Below are 17,461 nucleotides of genomic sequence, written 5' to 3'. Positions count from 1 at the left end.
AATTAAATATCTGGTAAATGTTTCTAAATCCTTAAGAAAACTACTGAGTGAAGCAAAAACTGGATTCAGAGAATGAGTTATGAGCTGTAAGTAAATTTGTATAGAGGTGAGAGGTGAATCATTGGATTTTCTCGGGCTGTGTGGAGTTTGTGGCTGTTCCTACAATCTAAGCTTTTCTCTCCGAGTTCACAGCCTCTTCAGTATTTCCCAAAATCCCAGTATTTTTGCTCTAAAATTGGGCTTAATGATCGGTGTTTATCTAACAGGCATGAATACTTTAGTTTCTCAAAAGGAAGCACAACATTCAAACTAATTTGGGTTGTTTTTAAAGCACAGGAGGTACACATAGACATTTAAACACTGACTCTTGTATTTTGTCAGAAATATTAAGTCTTCGAATAAGAATTTCTTGTTTTGGAGATGAACCACTGATCTGCAGGATGCTGTTTAATGAGGCGGGATTCATATTTTGTTATGAGAGTTTGGCAGTAACCACATCTGGGCTCCATATTGCAGAAGTATTCTGGCATGAGCCCTCATATATGTTCCATTATAAACCAAAGGCTTGCTCATAATGATTATTATTATTGTGATGGTGTGGCCTTTAGTGTCATAATTGTCCTACTGTAATCTTAATCAAGCAGTTAATTATGACTTTCTAAAGCAATCAATTGAGATTGACTTAAACATATCAAATAGAAGATGTGAGTAGCAGATATTATGAGGTGACGATGTACTCCAAAAAACAGAGATTCCTACTTCTTTTTGCAAAGTTAGACACACACTAACTGATCTCTTTACACCTGCAGTCATGTCTATTTCAGCTCTTCAGTTCTGGAGCAGGATCGTTATATTTTTTACTCCCTCTCATGTTTTTCTAGTGGCTGAAAAAAAATTGAACACGACTCACAATTTTGGCCAGTAAATATGAAATGTTAAAGTGCAGGATAATCCAAGGCTGAACAACTGCGTCATGTACACAAAATCTCAGATTTACCTCATATAAACCTTCCTCACAGACAGTGCCCATGATTGTAATCATTTAATAAATTGGGAGGAAAATCCAGACCTGCTATCTTTTATTCAAATACAAAACATCCTGATTATGTTTAAATCTGCATTCATTTGAATGTGTCTCAAATATATCTTGTATTAGCAATTGTTTTTGATAAGAAAAAGAATATATATTATGTTTCCCCCGCTCATTTTATTTTAATAATGAGGACCTGAGCTCACTGGTTAACAGAGAAATACACATTTGCATTTGAAGTAAAGCTAAAGAAGAGGGCTGTGATTACTTTTTGCACACTTGATTTTAAAAGAAATGGGATAACAATAAAAAAGAGAGACATGATTAGAGAGAGAGAGAGAGAGAGAGAGAGAGAGAGAGTGAGTGAGTGAGTGAGTGTGTGTGTGTGAGTTTGCGAGGTTTTGCATCATGTATAAATACCAATATACTGACCAGGCTCACTTTAATACAGCCAGGTTTACATTTGCATCCACACACACACAACAATTGGATGGAGAAATGCAGCTCTGACCACCTTTAAATGTGAGATTTAATGTAATGTTAATCACAAAATACTTGGATTCAGTTGCACAACCTGTTTGGAGAAATTAAAAACTTTTGTCCGTCAGTGTTTTAGGATGAAGGTTGAATCTATGTTTTAGATCACTTTTTTGAATGTGAATTATTCCTTTAACATCTGAAGAAAGCAGATCCTAATTTTTCCCCCTTCTTATCTCAGACATCGTGATGAAGCATTAATTTAGCCTTAAAGCCAAGACTGACCCCTATAAGCCTATGTGCTCATTCGAGATACACTCGGAAGACATGCTGTTGCTATGACTACAGAAGGAGAGTATAGGGAGTGCAACAATCCCACCCGCCTCAACACTGGCTAGTACGCAGAGAGAGATAACTGGTGGTTTTATCTGTTGCTCCAAGGGCAAAACCTTGGCTCCTGCAGTCCTGGAAAATGCTCTGCTATTTATAGGATGCATTGTCAGGCAGGTAACTCTATAACTCACACACACACAAAAAAAAGAACAAAAAAAAACCAAAAAGGCTGACAAAAAATAAATAAAAATTCTGCGGGCATGCTGCAAGTTTTAAATTGGCATTGACATATAAGACAGGTGAATCAGTCAGTAGCTGGTTATGGCAAAAGAAAAACAACAAAAATCATAAGACAGATAGATCCTGTTCAGAAACACCTCTGCAGCCCCCTTTCTCTCTGGTTTATGGTTTAGAAGTGGTTTGGCATGTAGATTAGCAGCTTGGCATAGCTATTTTTTTTCTTCCAACTTGGTTTATTGACTCCTGAAATGATTACAACATGGCAGACAGTAGCGAGCACTCAAACATGTGTCACAAAAGGCAGTAAAAATGCAGTGAAATGGGAAAAAAAAGCTGCACAGAAAGTGTTTTGCTCTGGCTCTCGTTTTTTTTTTTTTTGGGTCATCTGGTGTTTAACGGCTGTTTTCTTGGCTGGAAAAGCAACATAGCCAAATCACAGCTTTGTAGGTGATTTTAAGAATGGTGAGGTCATGGCGCCGGAGTCAGAAAAATAAAGACAGGCATGGATGATATCACTGCAGCTCTACAGGTTATAATGCAAGTAATAAACCTGAATCTTGACACATGGCTACTTTCAGTCAAGATGTACACCCATTTAAATATCCAGTGAGTGAGTGAGAGAGCTGTTTCTGCACAGATCAAAACAAGACAACAACACCCCTTGTGTCACCCATGGCAGCTCAGGATGGACTGTGGATTTATTGAATGTGCAAATTCTTGCAAGAGGCAATTCAGGTGCAACAGGAATGAGTCCAAGATACAGTATATATGATGCTACACCATAAGGGGATTGCATGTGTGTGTGTGTGTGTGTAAGTGCATGTACACGTGAGCTGTTTTACATCCCGAATGTGCAGGTGTGTGTGTGTGTGTGTTCGTGAGCAAGTTATTCATTAAGATGCTGTGTGTCCATGTGTGATGTTCAGCAGAATTAGTATTATTTGGACCTATTAACTTGGACAGTCAGCTGAAATGTACAGCTAGCAGCCACTTCAAAGATTGCTCTCTGTGCTCGACTCAGGTCCCTCCCTCTCTCTAAAAAGTCACACAAGGACCCGAAATGTTCCCGCCTTGATCGATGGGTTGAAACTCAGCTCGCTTTCAGGGACAAACCGGAGAAACTCTTATCACACGAAATAAAAACACATTGACATCTTCAAGTTCCCTAAAACAGCAGACATTCATTTTTTTTAACTGTGGTTGCTATGTACAATAGAAGGATCTTCATATATTAATATTCTCCATCTCTCCTCTTTTTTTTCTTCGCATCCTTGCTGTGAAGTCATTATGTCCATACACGTTTAGTCCTTTTTGTATTAATAGAGTATTTTCAGTATTTACAATATAAATTACTACACAGTCTTGTGATAAAATAAATAACTTAAATACAATGGCCGTGGCTTTTGCAGTGTCTTTTGCGGGGGGGGGGGGTTTATCAGATGGAGGAGGGACTGAGTAGGGGGTTGAAGACATGAAGACAGAGCCTGGCCTGCCGTTCACTCCTCGTTGCTTCAGGGATACAGATAGAGGAGAAACAATCTCTGTTTGATGCAGTCTTTCTGTAGAGAAATGGGGGGGTGGGGGGGATTGGTAGAGGGCTGAAGCACTGGGGAATAAAATTTACTCCCACAGTGGCACTAGGTGGGAAACTCTTAAGAGCAAGTAAAATGTATAGTAGCTCTAGCACAACTGCTGACCACCTTAATAACACCAAGAATCAGACATTTATCATTTCAAATTGTGACAAAAGGTGCCATATAAATCGTACTAGTTTCTGAGTTTCTGGTTTTTTGGCAGGTGTCCATTAGAATCATTAAACTCTAGCGAAACACCAGGTTACATTGAAACTTTAAAAGTGGATGACTCCTAATGAAAACCTTCATTTTCTGTGGCAAAATGACACACTGAAGTTCACATAGCAGAGAATGACAGACATGAGATGAAGGATGCCACCATATCATATGGTACATTATCACTTATTTAAATCCAACCTCACTTACTTATTAAGCATGAAGCTACAGTAGATCTTCATATTTGATAAAGCACAAAACATTGTGATAAGAAGAACAACTAAAGTCATGTAACTACAGTTGTAAGTTTAACATGGCCAAAAGAAGGTGGACACCTGAACATTACCCCCATATGTGATTACTGAGAATGAAACTCATATCATCATAGGCATTCATCTGTTGTTTAAACAGCCTTCACTCTTCTGGGAACACTTTGAACACTCCTGGAGCCAGGCTCCATTCAGCCTCAAGAGTTTTAGTGAGGCGTAAAACTGATATTGGAGCAATAAGAGCCTGGCTTACAGTTCATCCCCAATGTGTTGGATGGGCTTAAGGTTAAGGGCTCTGTAGTGGCCAGTCAAGTTCTTCCACACCAAACTAGGAGAACCATTTCATAATGGATCTGGCTTTGAGCACAGGTGCACCATCATCTTGAAACAAGACAACGTTTTCTTCAAACTGCTGCAAGTTGGTTGAAAAAACATCAAATGCTGCTGCCCTCACTCAAACTAATAGGCTTCATAAAGCAACATAAACAGCCCAAGACAAACCCAACCTAAACAGCCCAAGACAAAGGGGGGGTCCACATACTTTTCGCTATATAGTGTATATGGTCAATTGCAGCTAGCTATCAGAACTGAGTCTAAGCAAATAACTGATGGCTAATGGTTAACTAGCTGATATGCTCTAGTATCCTAGTGGTCCTGGCTAGTCTTGTAACGGATTTTGACATCTTACATAAAATTGTTGCATCAAAAGTTTCCCATCTATGTGTCCATCATGAGAGTAAATCATTAAGGAACAGGGTTTTGGTCATGGCAAGAACAGAGATACACTGAGGGTATAATACTGCAGTGGTAGGGTACGGTCTCTGGTTGTTGGCCCCTTTATTTGAAATTTTTGAGGATGGGTGGAGAGGCTGTCGGACAGACAGAAGACAACGGAGGTGGAGGGAGGGGATGAGTGCAAAGCTTCTCCTCCAGCTATACCACTGTGCCGCTCGGAGAGTTACCGTTTTGTGCTGTCAAGTTCTGAACAAGAGAAAGAAAGACAAAAAAAAACATAATAGTAAAAGTTAGACAGTCAGGGACAATCACAGCAAGAAAAATACATTCTCCACTCCACTTGTAGGAGCAGGAACATAAAAAGAAATTGTTTTTGAGAAGACGAAGGGTGAAATAATCTCTAAATGTTGAGTCATTTCTCTAGCTCTGGAGGTGCTGCAGCCTGAAATATCGACCCTTTAAAAAATAAACTCAAAATAACCTGACCTGCAAGAAAAGGACTTGTTTACATTACATCACTGTACTTATGAACTTCCCAAAGTTCAGTGTTGTTGTCTAATTATGATTTATAATGGATGCTTATTCTGGATTTACTCATTTAAAAGAGAATGACAAAGTTTAAGATGGTTTGATCGGCTCCACGCCTGTTTTGGTCAGTGTCTTTCAACTATCTCATCCAGATTAACCCTTACATACTGTTCATATTGTACACCCTTGCAGTATGTTCTGGGTCAGTTGTGACCCGGTCCAAGAATCTATAAGTGTCTAAGGCTACGTTCACACCGCAGTTAAAAGTGACCTGAATCCGATTTGTTTACTCAAATGTGACCCATATCTGATTTGTTTCTGACAATGTGAACAGCACAAGTCGCATTGAATCTGACATTTCCAAATCTGAGTCAGGCCACTTTCAAATGTGGTATTGAATCGGATACATATCGGATTTTTTGGAATTAAGACCTGCAGTGTCTATACCACATTTTGAACCACAGATCTGTTTACAAAGCATCAATAGCTGATCTGACTGATCAATAAATGTGTGATTAAATCTTGATTAATGTTTCAGAGAGCAGAGAGAGTGTATTTTTTAGGTTTTACACCACTTGTTTTTGGGGAAAAACTGCTACTATCACACAATATCATGTCCTATTTGACCTAAAACATGAAAATATAACATAGCAATAATGATTGAAATGTATTTTATTGAAAGTGAAAGTATGTTATGGAACTGTGGGGTTTATTGTATAACCATTAGAACCATCAGTCTTCACTGCTACATCATAAAAAGAAATCTGCATAACTACTATCTTATTAAAACTATTAACTATTCATTTAACTAAAAGTCATGTCAATAGATATGGGTCATATTTGACCTCAAACTGCCTCAATAGACAAAAATGTGTAGCACCTACACAAAAGTATAACATTTTAAAATATCTTCATGTTTGTGCATTTTGGGCCACTTTAGGAAACGTCGTCAAATTTTAGGGTAAAAGACTTTTGGGGTGTTTTTACAGCTGTCAAATGTGAAAATGGGTCAAATTTGACCCGAACAGTATGTAAGGGTTAAAAGGAAAAGGTTACATAGAGAACAGTTGTATGCCTTCTTATGGCTGTTTTGTTTTTCCACTTGGACAAAGCCTCTTACCTGGCAAGAGCAAGACTGAACTTTTTTTGGCTGTGGATACTTTGTAATATACTCCAGCTTTTGGCAAACAGACAATTGGCTTGGTGCAACATAACAGAAGAAATAGCCCATGACATGTCTCAAACACACTGCTATTCCTATATATTGCTTAGTGGAGATATACACCTTATAAGTTAGGTTATAAGTAAAACATCAAATGCTGGGACTGTCAGTCCTCCACGCGACTATGGAAATGGATACAGCTTAAATTTGAGTCTATAAACCAATTTGGTCTGCCTGGGGTGTGAGAAATAATCCCCAGCCTGGCAGAAAAGAGGAATAAGTAGGCTATACTACCTCTGGACACCATCCAAGACACGCCGTCTATTAAACAGCAACATCTCAGAGCTGACTTTCACCAGGAGAGATGTTAAGACAGTACAGTAGATGTGTGTTATTGGTCATGCTGCACTTAAACAAAAAAGAACCAGGTATTTTCAAACTGTAAACAATGCAAAGGTAATATGGCAATTAGGAATTAATTCAGGTCATTTAAGTATTTGGTGTATTATATTGAAGGAAAATCAGGTTGAACATCTATTGACAGACTTTAATTAGAATTTTCTGGCTCAGAGTAAAACTTGGCTGAACAATAATATTCCAACAACTATGACTGATGTTCCTGGGTATGCTTGTTATAGAAAAGACAGGTCATCAGGAAAAGGAGGGGGAGTCCTGATCTATATCAGAGAACCCCTGAAGTGCTCTGAAATTAATCTGAATACGTTTGATTTAGAATGTTTAATATTGGATATTGTCTTGTCAACTTAGATTCATTTTAACATTTTAACTGTTAAATTGTGACAATGAAACTATATTTCTTGGAGATATTAATATTGGATGATAAAGCCCAACAAAACTTAAACAAACAAGATTTAATGCTTATGATCATAATTTGATTTGAATTGAAACTGATGAAGAAATGTTTCCAGCGTTTTTTTTGGCTATAGACCAAACGTCAATCATCAACAGAATGGGATTCAAAACAACAAAATCCCTCAGATTGAGATTGAACTAGTAGTAGAAGTAGGTGTTTAGTAGGTTTAGGTCCAGAATACATGAATGACATGCTAATAGAATATAAACCCTGTAGGGCTCTAAGATCGGCTGACTCAGGTCAGATAGTTGAGCCCAGAGTTCAAACTAAACATGGTGAAGTAGCTTTTAGCGGTTATGCTGCACACAACTGAGAACAAACTGCCAACAGAAGTGAAATCTGCCCCAAATGTGGATATTTTTAGATGCAGGTTAAAAACGTTTCTTATGATTGACCTCTTTTAAAGCACTTTAAATTAGTATCTTATTTGCACTGTATGTTCTTTTAATGATTTAAATGCAAATCATTATTTTATGTTGCACTCTCATATTTCATGCTCTATTTTAGTCTAGCTTTTTCTTTTCTTTTCTTTCTTTCTATTTTTCTGTACTTTGTTTTCTTTTCTATTATAATTGGGTTCTTTTTTTAATATTTCCAATTTTTACTATAATTGGGTTTTATTGGTTTATCTTTTTAATTGTATGGTTTTATGCTTACAATTCTTACTGTTAAATGCTTGTTTTTATGCAAAGGGTTAGGGTTACCTAACCCCTAACCCTAACCCACATTGAGTTTCCCCTAGGTATGAAATGCACTATATAAATAAAGCTGTCTTACCTAGAATATAAATTAAGATTCAGTCCTACAAACATATGATTTAAGTAACATCTTGATGGATTGACTTGTAAATACAACTCCAAAATGTATAAAGCTGTTCAAATGTGGTAAAAAAACAAAAACACCATCTCTGTCTTGGGTTCATAACAATATTTGTCAGCAAATGAAAAAGAGGGATCTCACGTTAAAAGAAAAAAAATATATACAAGGTCTCAGAAATAAAGTGGTCAGTGAATTAAGAAAAGCTATGACTGCCTACTTTGTGGTGAGTTGTTTTTTTTGTACAGTTAAGGGGAAATTGCTTTGGAGACATTTCAATAGGCTTACTAAACGGCAGCCTAATCAGAGAAAAGGAATAATTCAATTGGATGTAAAAGGAATGGAGTGGTCAGTTCTGACAGCAATGGTCACTTAATACCTTTTTAGTCCCATCAGTGGAAGAACTGGCAGCAAGCTTTAAAACCATTAGAGCTGTCAGGTACGTCAGTAAATGACAGAGCAAATTTCTGACCAAGGTCAAATTCAACAAACAATCAATCAATTAGATGATTCAAAAGGCTGAAGATATATTTGGGCTAGACACTGACTTTACAAAAAATAAAAAAGTAAAAAAATCGGCCCACATGAGATCAAATTGGGCTGTATGTGGCCCTTGAATGAAAATGAGTTTGACATCCCTGGTCTAGGTTAACCTTAACTGTTTTTGACTTAGAAGATCTTGTTTACCCATAATTATATTTTTATAAATCTCTCATTAAAAAAAAAGATTTTTAAGTGTGTTAATAGCCTTGCCCAGAACTAGTCAATGATTTTAAAATATAAGCAGCAAAGACGCAGTTAGTGGAGACTGCAAACCAGCAAAACACAAAACAACATTCAGTCAATACTCTCTTCCAGTTAAAGGCCCACAAGATTTGGAAACCCCTGCCATCAGAAATAAAAACATGTACTTAGTTTAAAGCTTTAAACACTAAGGCAAAACTATGACAAATCAGTGTGCACTGAGATACATGGATTTATATAGCATACGTTTGTTTATCGTCTGTGTTTCTCAATTACTGTCTATGTCAGTTTAATTGTTTGTTTCTGTGCCTGTATTATGTGTTTTATCCCTTAAATGGGCCCAATGGGTGAGTTACACATGTGGGACCCATGTTTTTGCCCATATGGTGTCTAAGTGGGATCAGAATGGACTTTAAATGGGGCCATTTAGCCAGCGCACATAAGCTTCACATGTGGGGGACCATGGGGCACGCAGGTGGTCGAGGGGTTAGAGCGCATGCCATATACGCAGCCGACCCCGGTTCGAATCCCAATAAGAGGTCCTTTGGTGCATGTCACATATTTCCTGTCGGTCCACTGATAAATAATTCTATGCCAACAAAATCTTAAAAAAAAAAAACATGTGGGCAACACAACAACAAAACATGTGTTTCTGAAACCATATAGGGCCCATACAATATGCCCATGCCCACTTAGTCCACTTACATCCCTTATGGGGCTCATCAAGTCAGTCCACCTGCAAAATTGGGACCTGCAGAATTTGCCCAGTTCAAGCCCATGCCATTTCAGTACCCACGTAGCCCGCATTTAACCCATTTGGGGCCTACATGGACATGCTGGCTGGGCTGTGATTTTTTTTTGCTTCCAATTACTGACATTCAGTCGACTGAACAATTAATCTGTGAATTGAATAAATAACTGACAGATAGATTGATTACAGTGAGAATAATTGTACTGTATGTAGCATGATGTATTATGAATGAAAGTTCAATAAAGCCGTACCGCCTTCCCCGGTCGTGCCCAGGTACAGATGAGACCCTCTTGGCAGGCTGTGATGATGCAGTCGTCCATGAACACCAACACGGTCAGCCTCTCATGTGCAATCTTCTTGCACACTAGCGGCTCCAGCAGGGGCACTTCATGCATGCGTGGGCACAGCGTGGTGCCCAGGACCTTGGCTGCGTCCAGCCGGTTGCTCCGCGGCGCCACGTTGATCTTATCGTTGCTTTTGCTGATGTTGCCCAGGCTGTGGTAACGCTTGTGCTCCTTCTCCACCCCACCGCTGCCACCAGACTTGTCCGACTTGCGTTCCTGGAGTGACAGCGTGGCAAAGCGACCGATGCTGAATGGGGTACTGTTTCCTCCACCACTGCTCCCTCCACCTCCTCCCCCTCCCCCGCCGCCCTCCGAGGCGCCTTGGCCCTTGGAGGCGTTGGCCACGGCGGGGTGGGGCAGAGAGTTGGAGCGCGAGAGGGAGCGAGGAAGGGGTAAGGGGAGCGTTGGCGGGTTGGTGGTGGTGCCGGTGTTAGTGTTGGGCGGGTGATGGTGCCCCTCCACCACTCCCCCACCTGAGGTGCTGTTGACCCCTCCACTGCCAGAGTTGGACAGCGAGGGTCCAAAAGTGTTAGTGAAGGCGCGGGACAGCGGCAGGCGTGGGTATAGCACATCATCTGTCAGGTCCCACAGACAGAACTGAGTGTCCTGCCCCACTGAACCAAACCGGTATGTGACTGCTGCCGAGCCGCCGCCTTTAGAGCTGTGCCGAGAAAGACGCGACAACGTGCTGCTTGTTCGAACCCGGCCAAAGTGCATGGAGTTATTTGGTGCCCCCTGGTGGAGGTCCTCCTCACTTCCACTAAGCTCCATGGGCTCTTCATCTTCCAGGGATGTCGTAAAGGGGTCAAACGCCACCACATTGACCCAGGACTTGTGACCATGACCTCTTGCTACCACGCGGCTCTCTGCAAATGACCAGACAGTAACCAGGTCATCCTCTCCACCTGTGGCGAGATATTTCCCATCGGGGCTCCACGACACACACAGCAGCCCACCAAAGTAACTCTTCATAACTCCTTGCAGTTCCATTGAGTCAAAGTGGAAGACACGCAGGCAGCCGTCCTGGCCCACACACGCCACATGCACGCCATCTGGGGAGAAAGCAAACTCGTTGAGGCCTCCCTCACCCACGGCCCATCGCAAAAGCGGGTTGCGCGGCGTCTTAGTTTTACAGGCGTAAACGGCAAAGCCTTCACCCTGTCGCAGCAGAGAGTACTGTGGGGCCGTGGTGCCACATGGGTGGTCCACATTGTAGAGGTAGAGGTGGCCGCTTGCATGGGAGGCCAGGAACAGGTTCTCCGACTTGGGAAGCCATTTAAGACACGTCACCTTAGATTTGTCTATCAACCTCTAGAAAACAGGAAGGATGAAAGGTGGGGACAGAGAGGAAGATGACAGGAGAGATTTTGTAAAATATAGGAAAGAAAGAAGGATTTAAGATGAGTTTGAAAGAAGATTAAAGGGGAGGAAAGAAGGAGGCACGGGGGAGACAAGAATAAAAGTAAGAGTAAAATAAAGATATGATGAATACATTGATTTTATATTTGGGCCATTAACTGGACACAGGGTAGAGTCAAATCATTACTAGCTAAATTTGACATATAGAATATAGATATATAAACTACAGAGAGAAGCACACACAGAAAGAAAGCATAGGAATGCCTGCAGAGAGCTAGAAACAAGTGTGAGCTGCAGCAGGGACGAAGAAAAAGACTGAAATCAACCGAGAGAGAAAACCAGGGGAGTGGGAGATTACCAGTGAAAAAGATTTAGAAAAGTAAATCCCAGGGAGGTGAACAGATTCAGAAGATATGCAAACAGAAAGTCTGCATGCAGTAGTGCAAATGTACACTCCCAACCTCTTAAATTTAATAGGGAATACCATTAAGGAGATTCCCATTAAACAGATAAATGCAGTTCAGTAGATGCAGAGAAAAATATGAATACAACAAAGCATGAATATAGTGTTTGAATGCCTCCAAAGGCTAAATGAGGCATCCAAAGTAGGAAGAAAAAAAAATCAATACAAAGAATGAGAAATAGCTACCTCTGCTGAAATGTAGCAAACTTCAATCACAATTTTCCCTAACACAGATGAAAATCTAATATTTGCAGACATACGCAGACAAATACAATACCTCCTCATTAAAGAGTTTACTGGTTTCCTTCTTGATGGGGTCGAGATACTGGACCTGTCCAGCCGAGAAACCCACGATGAGAGCTACACTCTCCGCTGTGGCAGAGTACTGATTGAAGTCGTGACATGTCGGCTGAGTCCCCTTGTAGATTCTCTTGTCTATTGGCTTGCTGAGGTCTACAGCCTGCAGACGGTCCCAAAAAAAAAAAGAAAAAGAAGGAGACAGGAGAGGAGAATGGTGATGCACAGGCAAAACACCTGCCAAGATGTGAGTTTCAGGGACATTTAGAGGTCCTCAGGGTGGTTTAGGCTAGTCCCAGAGGACACTTTGGAAAACAACAAACCGGTACTGAAACAATTTACCACAGCTAGAAACATCTGCTGACAATGCGGCTAATATTTTAAGGGGCTCTGAAGGGAATGATTTGTTCATGTTGAATGCAAACAAATGATTGTGTATATAATACTTGTGCGTGAAAGGTTAAAATGCTTTGCGACAGTTGTAGAGATCACGTTTGTGTGTCTGAACAGTATGTTCCTGCATGAAAGAAAAGCAAGAATCATCTTTTAATGCTGGAGCATTGCCATGTATTTTTGGGTATAATCATGCATACAGTAGTCACAGTAGTCACAGTAACTCCTAGAGGTTGGTGTGAAAGAAGAAGTATTTGCCCCACTGTTCGGGGTTCACTCCTCTGCAGATGCTTGTATGTCTGAGTGTGAGTGTGACGATACTGTACTGGGAAACTGTTTCTTTCCTCATTGAAGTCGAGTGTGAGAGGTGAGTTGCCATGTCATTTGTTTTTTTCTTATTTTTATTAATCCATTATAATGCATAGATGACAAAAAGTCACACTGAGATATTTCCAGTGGAGTTTGATGGAAAACCACATCTTCATTTATCTAAAAGATCAATGATTAATGTCAGGTTTTGGTGTCACAATGAAGAAGAATGAAGGTTTCTTTCTTGTGCTGCTGCGTGCTCTGACATTGAAAAATCACACAGGGAGAAATCCATCATACAAGAGTTGCTGATGTTTCCACCGACAGAGGCCACACGAGACCAGAAATCAACATGGCTGCAGGTGTATTTCCAGATTGGAAACTCTCGCTCTCTCTCTCTCTCTTTCTCTATCTCTCTCTCTCGTATTATTGGTCTCCACACCAGAACACGGTAAGGTGAGGTCACACCTGATCTATGAGGGTCTAGATTATAATGTACTCCTCACTGTCAGGATTTGAAATATACATGGTCTTAATGTCCACCATGTTAGAGTCACAATCAACCATGATACAAATAAAATATTGGGACAGAACAGACTCATGATGACTAATAAATAATCATTTACTGACTTTACTTAACCCAGAACTGGGACAAAACTTTATTTTGGGAGGATTGGGATTTTACTCTTCAATTATGCTGAATAAATATATTTTGAAATATCAAAGTCTTGGCTATGAAATCTTGTGACGGGCCAACCTCCCAGTTATTACATTTTTTCTTAAATAGCACGTTTTGCAGCTAACTTAACTTAAATTTTCTCAACTTTGTCAGGCATGCATAAAGTCATAGTATTATAATATAAAACATGAAGGAAATGTTTAGTGTTTTTGTATTAAGTACAAGTCTATTTAATCAGCTATATAATCAAAAAGTTTGATATATTTTTATCCAAGTAATACCAACCATACCATTATAATATTGTTGGAAATATGAGACTGAAGAAGTAGACAAGGCTCCCCAGTGAGCAGTGATTTAGTGCTCAAATGCAAAAAAACAAAACAAACCAAACTTTTCAACCAATTTCAGGACATCTGCAGATGGTGTGACTTCTCTATTGTCTTGCAAATTAATAAATGCTTAATAAACACTTTATCATGAAATAACTTTCAAGAGGCAATGCACAACAAATATGATTATGCATCGATCCCGTACACCTGATCATACCGGCACCAGTGGTGACCTTATTAGGGGAGTTTGGGTGTTGGCCAGATGTGAGAGACATGAGTTTTCATGCTAATGTAATGTTTTCTCCAAAAGTTGCATTAATATTTATTACATGTAAATGATACATGTAAGATAAATTTCACCTCTGATTTCTACGCCTGGACCTGAGTATGATATTTTGTTCTCTTTCATGTACCAACATGGCTGGAGTATACCAGTACCAATCCAAGTACCCTTAAAGTGATACCGAAAGCAATTGAGTACTTCATTCGATACCCATCACACATTTTGTGTACCTGCTTTTATCCAGTGTAACAGGCATGTAGTGTAGCCACACTGTAGAACGTTTAGGTGGCATCTTGGCTGCTGACATGCAACCACTACTTCACCACCACAGACAGGTTGTAGCTGCTGTGGCAGTGAGCCAATCACATGCTTTCTGTTAATATATTATACAAAAAGGATCGATTGCAGGTATTGTTTGACGGGAGACGTTCTGATACTACTTGGTATTTATTTATTTCAGTCGATACCTTAAAAGGTACTGAGATACCCAGCCCTACTGTGGTGACAGTAAACATCCTTAATCCTTGATCCATTTGCTCAATTTCTGTATAACAATCCAAAATCAAAAGAGTTTTTGCTTGAGAAATGACTGAAACTGTGATTTTGGTTGCAGATAAATTATTCAATTAATTGTATAACTGTTGCAGCTCTAGTTAAATCGTGTTGTATTGGTAGCAGGTAAAACTGTGTATAAACCTCAGGAAGGTTAGCTGACATAAGGAAGATTGGGAACCCCTGAGGATATGGAGTACAATTTACTGCACGTCATGCTGCCTGCAGACCAACTAAATACTGAATGTGCTGCTGTATATTAATCGTGACATGTTTCCTCTGTCATCTACACATGCAGGATCTGTATCAGTAATAAAGACACACACATTCCTGGCAGATTAACTACATTCATTATATTTATGGAGTGATTTCATACTGAACCTGAGACAGTGTGCAGTGAAAGTTAAAGTCTTGACATAAAATTGTAGTCGGTTACAACCTTCTCCCTCATTGATCCATGTCATGTCCATATTAGAAGGAAAACCTTTTTAGATTTGTCCTCTAATTCCTCCTAAATGGGTTATTAACATTCCTCATTAAGAAGCTAGTGGTGCAGCTAGTTGAGAGCACTTTCAGCTCTCTAATAAAGATCCTTGGTGAATACTATCAATGCTAAAACCAAGCTGGGTAAAGGAGGAGCAAATGCAGATACTACTCCTTCCTTCCACTCCTTTTTCTGTCATGTGCACATATGTTTGCCACTAAATAGTTAAAAACATTGCCAAATATAATGTTTTTCCACACTTTTACTTCTTTATGAGCCTGTGGTGCAGTGTGAGGACTACATTAAGATTTTAAAGCGTTAAAAATCAATAGTTTTCTTGTGAATGTAGCCTACCTGCTTCTAACTGAGTCACCTTGCATTACACTTCAAATATGAGTACTTTTACAGCAACTCCAAAACTCAAACTGTGTGATTCAAAGCAAAGCACAGATCCATATTAACATTTAAAAATTGCAGCAGAGAGAATAAACTGTCTTTAGTTCATGGAGGGTTTCTAATATAAAGGCAGTGAATAGAGTGCTGTCATTGCCTTCCTGTCTGTTTACTGATCCTATAGTAACACTGTTGCCCTGTATCCGTCTGGGTGATGCACCATTCACTGTCTATTCAGTCAACATGGTCTGCCCCTCTGCTGCACTGCACATAACACTCACATGTTTAATACGTGCATGTTCTCCAGCTGTGTGTAACATTAGCAGCCAAAGAGGCTCCATTTTTTTTGTTAAAATAAAAAATGATGAAACACGAGCTAATAGCATCAAATCAGCAGTTCAAGGCTAGCATGCTAAGCTACGCCTGTCATTCCGGCCAAGAGCGGAGGAAGAAGAGCAAGCTCACCTTCTTGATGTTGGTGTACGTGTAGAAATACAGCTCTCTGCCGATGTTGAAGCACACCCTCTCCGACTCCTCGCTCGGGTCTTCGGGCTGCAGCTTGACCATGGAGACCCGGACCGGCGGCAGGAAACCTGCCGGAGAGGAGTTGGCTGCGGCATTGGAAGAGGAGGAGGCGGCGGCGGCAGCAGCAGCAGCAGCGGCGGCGGCGGCAGCCCCGGGCCCCTGCAGCAGCCCGACCCCTCCACCGGGTATCGGACCGGTTCCAGCCCCGGGGCCCAGCGTGGCTCCGGCGGACGGACCCCGCGGCAGCCCGCCCCGCTGCTGCGAGTCCGAGAGGGTGAGCAGCTTGTAGAAGCCCTCTCTGGTCCTGAACTGGGATTTAATCTCATTGATATCCTTCAGAGCACCGCCATCTCCGGCCATTTTTAGTACAAACAAGCCGCACAGGAAACTGTGATTCTGACCTGGAAATAATAACGCTGAATAAAAAAAAGTACTAGAATAGAAATGGGAGCGGCGGAGGCGAGCAGCAGCAGCCGAGCTCAGCTAGGCCGACCAGCACACCCGGTCTGCTCCAGTGCATTTTACACCAGAACCGGCCACCATACCGCTGCTGCCTGATACATAAACCCCGAGAGAAAGCCCTTCCGAGCCGGTCTAAGCATCATCCTCGGTCAGCTCTTTGCCTCCGTTCATCCAGCGTGCGTAAATACGTGCGATCAATGATGCGTCGGCTGCTGGCCCAGTCTGGCACTGCGCACTCCCACAAATGTGTCGGGGGTTAAAGAGAAGGCGTCCGGCCCTTATCCGGCCCTGCTAGATTTATCAACCTCCCGGTGACACCAGGAGGACCACCTAAAGATACGATTTGTAGGATCAAGGAAAACAACAGGGTCTACTGCTTTCAGGACCCTAGCTATAATTTTTTATTTCTACTGGTACCTCTTTAAAATGCATTATGTGGTGTCTTTTTATGGAAAGAGATTAGTGCCACAAGAGAGGGCTTCATTTGAATTGCAGAAATCTGACACGCTCACATTGACTTTTTAAAGAAAGATTCTCTTCCTGAATACAATAAAAATGATTAAATTAAATTAAAGTAAAGATTTTGTCTAAAACAGAATGCAGTGGCTTGTAAAAGCAGATGCAGATATTATTGATTGTATGTGTTTAGCAGTTAGTTCACATTTGTTGTCTCGATAATACCCCCCATGCCCATTTTATTAGTTTTCTGAAGACTAATAAATGTGCATGAGGGGGTTGTAAGCAAATCAACATAGCCACAGCTTGTCAAATGTGACCCAATCACACCATCTAAACACACTAACAGAGATTACTTAATTATCTTTCACCTTGCATTAACTG

General features: G+C 40.6%; 1 protein-coding gene across 1 annotated transcript; it reads right to left on the bottom strand.

Moving 5' to 3' along the window:
- Positions 1–4,423: 4,423 nt before the first annotated feature.
- zmp:0000000529 (WD repeat-containing protein 20) lies at positions 4,424–16,710 on the bottom strand. The gene is made up of 4 exons (XM_053321196.1): positions 16,100–16,710; positions 12,193–12,375; positions 10,001–11,404; positions 4,424–5,120 (listed from the first exon to the last, which is right to left on the bottom strand). Exons 1-4 carry the CDS (start codon positions 16,517–16,519, stop codon positions 5,073–5,075), a joined length of 2,055 nt encoding a protein of 684 aa, XP_053177171.1. The 5' UTR covers positions 16,520–16,710; the 3' UTR covers positions 4,424–5,072.
- Between the last annotated feature and the right edge of the window lie 751 nt (positions 16,711–17,461).

Source organism: Scomber japonicus, chromosome 6 (assembly GCF_027409825.1).
Source record: "Scomber japonicus isolate fScoJap1 chromosome 6, fScoJap1.pri, whole genome shotgun sequence".
NCBI classification, from domain to species: Eukaryota; Metazoa; Chordata; class Actinopteri; order Scombriformes; family Scombridae; genus Scomber; species Scomber japonicus.
The sequence above is the reverse complement of the archived record's forward strand: the minus strand, read 5'-3'. Positions and strand labels throughout refer to the sequence as shown.